The 3,633-nt window shown below is 39.0% G+C and overlaps 1 protein-coding gene across 2 annotated transcripts in view; it reads left to right on the forward strand.

Annotated features, from left to right (window-relative positions):
- LOC107625590 (serine carboxypeptidase-like 2) overlaps positions 1 to 3,633 on the forward strand; it is a 26,365-nt gene that overhangs the window by 1,709 nt on the left and 21,023 nt on the right. For both annotated transcript variants that reach the window (XM_016328270.2, XM_016328271.2), the window contains exons 3-4: positions 2,847 to 2,923; positions 3,351 to 3,470. In XM_016328270.2, coding sequence (XP_016183756.1) covers positions 2,847 to 2,923; positions 3,351 to 3,470 — 197 coding nt within the window. The remainder of the gene's footprint in view (positions 1 to 2,846; positions 2,924 to 3,350; positions 3,471 to 3,633) is intronic.

A 3,633-nucleotide genomic window follows, 5' to 3' on the forward strand; every position in this document is an offset into this window, starting at 1 on the left:
TATTTATGTAGTATATCTGTATATTAATTATAGGATTCTATGCCTTTATTACTCTGATTCATTTAGCAGCTATAAATACCTCTTGTATATTGTACTTTCCAATACAACTCAATAATACACTTTTCATATTATTCTCTCAGTCTCTTGTTTCTAACATGGTATCAAGAGCTTAGGCCTTTTTTTTCCGATGAATATTAGTTCATAGCCCCTTTGTTTTTCCTTGTCGGCAGTGTTCTTTGGCCTCCTTTTTCGTTCTCTTTTTGACGTTTTGGTTCGTCACCCTCATAACCATCTTGTTCGTCTTGTCGCCGTGATTCCAACGCAACCAGAACCGTCGCCATCCGCCTCCGGACGCGCCCCCACGCGCCGCCGAAAGTCGCTGCCACAACCAGTTTGATCTTCCCTCCCGCTGCCACTCGTGCCTCTTTGATCGCAATTTTCGAGCTGTTTCCGACGCTTTGGTTCGTCACCTCCAGCATCATTGTGTTCTTCTCTTCGTCAGCTTCCCAACGCCGCCGAGATCGCCGCCAAAGACCACCGCACGCGCCCCCACGCGCCGTCAGAACATCGCTGTCCACCACCATCTTTTCTCATCCAGAAGCTTCAGTAGCCGTTGGATCTCGTTCAGATCGGACGGCCCAGGCGCGTCCACGTGTCACCCGGTAAGCTGGTTGGCAACCCTGACCCGCGACGACCCGACCCGACCCGACCCTCGACCCGCGTGCCACCTGTGCGCCAGCGTGCCCCCTTCCGCCTATCCGGTGCTGCCACGTGTCGTCGCTCGCTGACGTGGCGCTGACGCATCGCTGACGTGGCGCTGACGTGGCAGACAAGTGGGACCCTTCCTAAGGTTTTTTGGTGAGCTCTTTCCGATTTTGCCATCCGTTTTCTCATTTTCTGCTCCGAAATTGCAGTTTTTTTCTCCTCTCCTTGTTCTCTATGACTCCTTTTATGGAAAAATCAGATGTTTTTGCTACCACAGACAGAAAGGGGGCCTTCTGTCGCAACTGTAACCGTTTCGGGCACCCGTTCTCTAGCTGTCCCTCTGTTGAATGTCGCACATGCCACCAGAAAGGGCATATTAGCTACCATTGTTCACGGTTGTTCTGCCGTTATTGCAAGCTCTCGGGACATTTGCTTACTACCTGTCCTACTCGTCCACCACGTCCTGCGCCTGCTTCTGCTGTTGCTGCTACTACTGAACCTACCACTGTCTCTCTATCTGATATTGCATCTCTTCTACAGCGTCTTCTCTCTGTTTCTGGTAATACCCCTGCTGCTTTATCGAGCCCTCCAGGTACTTCTAAATGGTACTTTGACTCGGGTTGCTTTAATCACATGTCTCCGTTGCGTAATATTTTCTCGTCCATGTCTGCAACTACAAATGGACCTTCTGTCAATACTGCAAATGGCTCCCTCTTGCATGCAACACACAAGGGTTCTATATCTCAGTCATCTCTTAATCTTCCTGATACTTACTACATTCCCAAATTAAACTTCAATCTTATTTCTGTTGGTCAACTTGTTGATCTGGGTTTTGACGTCACCTTTTCTGTTTCTGGTTGCCGTGTACAGGATCCTCGGACGGGACAGATTATCGGGACTGGACGTAAGGTCGGAAGGTTGTTTGAACTAGAAAGTCTTCATATTCCTCCTGTACCAAATCTCTGTGCTGCTTCTTCTCCCTCTACCCTTCACTTATGGCATCAACGTCTTGCCCACACCTCCTTAGGAAAACTGCGTCCTCTTGTATCTCAGGAGTATGGTATTGATTATGAAGAGACTTTTGCCCCTGTCGCTCGCCTTACGTCTGTTCGAGCTCTTCTTGCCATTGCCGCAGTTAAAAAATGGTCTCTCAGTCAGATGGATGTGAAGAATGCATTTCTTAATGGGGATTTGAAAGAGACAGTCTATATGAAACCACCTCCGGGATATTCTTGTCCTTCTGATAAGGTTTGTCTCCTTCGCAAGGCACTTTATGGACTTAAGCAAGCTCCTCGTGAATGGTTTGACAAGTTCAGCACTACCATATGCAGTCTTGGTTTTACTTCTAGCCCTAATGAGAATGCGCTCTTCATTCGTAAAAGCGAACGTGGAGTTGTTCTTCTAACACTGGATCAGACTGCTGATATCTTCACGAAAGCTCATCACCCGACTCGCTTTCGGACTTTGTTATCCAAACTCAAGTTGGTATCCTTAGCTCCCATTTGAGTTTGAGGGGGGATGTTAGAGAATCATTAGCATCAATTAGGATCAATTAGTATCGTCTATATTTATGTAGTATATCTGTATATTAATTATAGGATTCTATGCCTTTATTACTCTGATTCATTTAGCAGCTATAAATACCTCTTGTATATTGTACTTTCCAATACAACTCAATAATACACTTTTCATATTATTCTCTCAGTCTCTTGTTTCTAACAGCTTAAACTTTTAGGATAACTAGTTTCATATCTGAAAAATCAAGAATTCGATTTTTGGTACACTTCAAAGGTAAAAAAAAAAAATAGTATAAGATAAATAAAAAAAATAAAGCCTTTACAAAGTTGCTCAAAAGTTTGTTTGTACTTTTCAACCAAATTGTATTAAGTTGAAACATATTTTTTAAATTATTTGATTTTCTTTTCTTCTTTCTTAGTGTACATGTTGCTGCATTTGAAATCTAAGTCACTCAATAAAAAAAATACACAAATATCATTAGTTTAATTCGCACAATAATTTTGTGATTTTAGTATTTTGCTGTGTTTAGTTTAGTTTTTTCTGTTCTCACTAACAATTTTCCTACTGAAATTGTTCCTACCAACATCTATAAAATTACTTTGGCCATCAACTGCAAATTATAGGTCCAATAAAGTTTAAAATTGAAGAATACAATGGGAGCTTACCTAATTTGGTTTTGAGGCCACAGTCATGGACAAAGGTAATGCATTCCATCCTCAAGAAATTTGTATTTTGTTTCTTGAACTCTATTCAAATTTAGTAATGGTAATTACTATTCGTTTAAGGAATGTACAGCTAATTAACTAACATTGAAATCATAATAATAGGTTTAAAAATGCTATTTTTGACAACTACTACTAAAAGGGAAACTTTTAATTGATAACTAATAGAAATTTTAACTTTAGTTTAAAATGTATATAATAAATTTTTGAAAAAAAAAACTACAACTTTTCGAGGGTGTGTAGAAATTAGAAACACACCTTTATTGTTCACTATCAATTAAGTGCTAACATATATAGCTAAATAGTTATGCAACAATCCTTTTTACATGATTCTGTTTTATATCTTGTTTTTAGAAAGTTTTATATTGCTAATCATTTTAATGGTGTTTTTCTTAATTTTTTCAGGTATCTAATATTATTTTTGTAGATTTGCCATTTGGAACAGGCTTCTCATATGCAAAAGATGTCATTTCCCATCGAAGTGATTGGAAACTTATTCACCACACCCATCAATTTATTAGGAAGGTAAAGTTACTAAGACCCACTTTGGATAAACAATTTAATTAAGCTATTTTTGAAAAAATAATTTAAATAATAAATATTTATATTAAAAGTAATTTATAAATAAGTTATTTTGTATTTATTTTTTTAATTTTAAAAGTATTTATTTTAAAATAAATGTATAAAA

The sequence above is a fragment of the Arachis ipaensis genome, chromosome B02, assembly GCF_000816755.2.
Source record: "Arachis ipaensis cultivar K30076 chromosome B02, Araip1.1, whole genome shotgun sequence".
NCBI classification, from domain to species: Eukaryota; Viridiplantae; Streptophyta; class Magnoliopsida; order Fabales; family Fabaceae; genus Arachis; species Arachis ipaensis.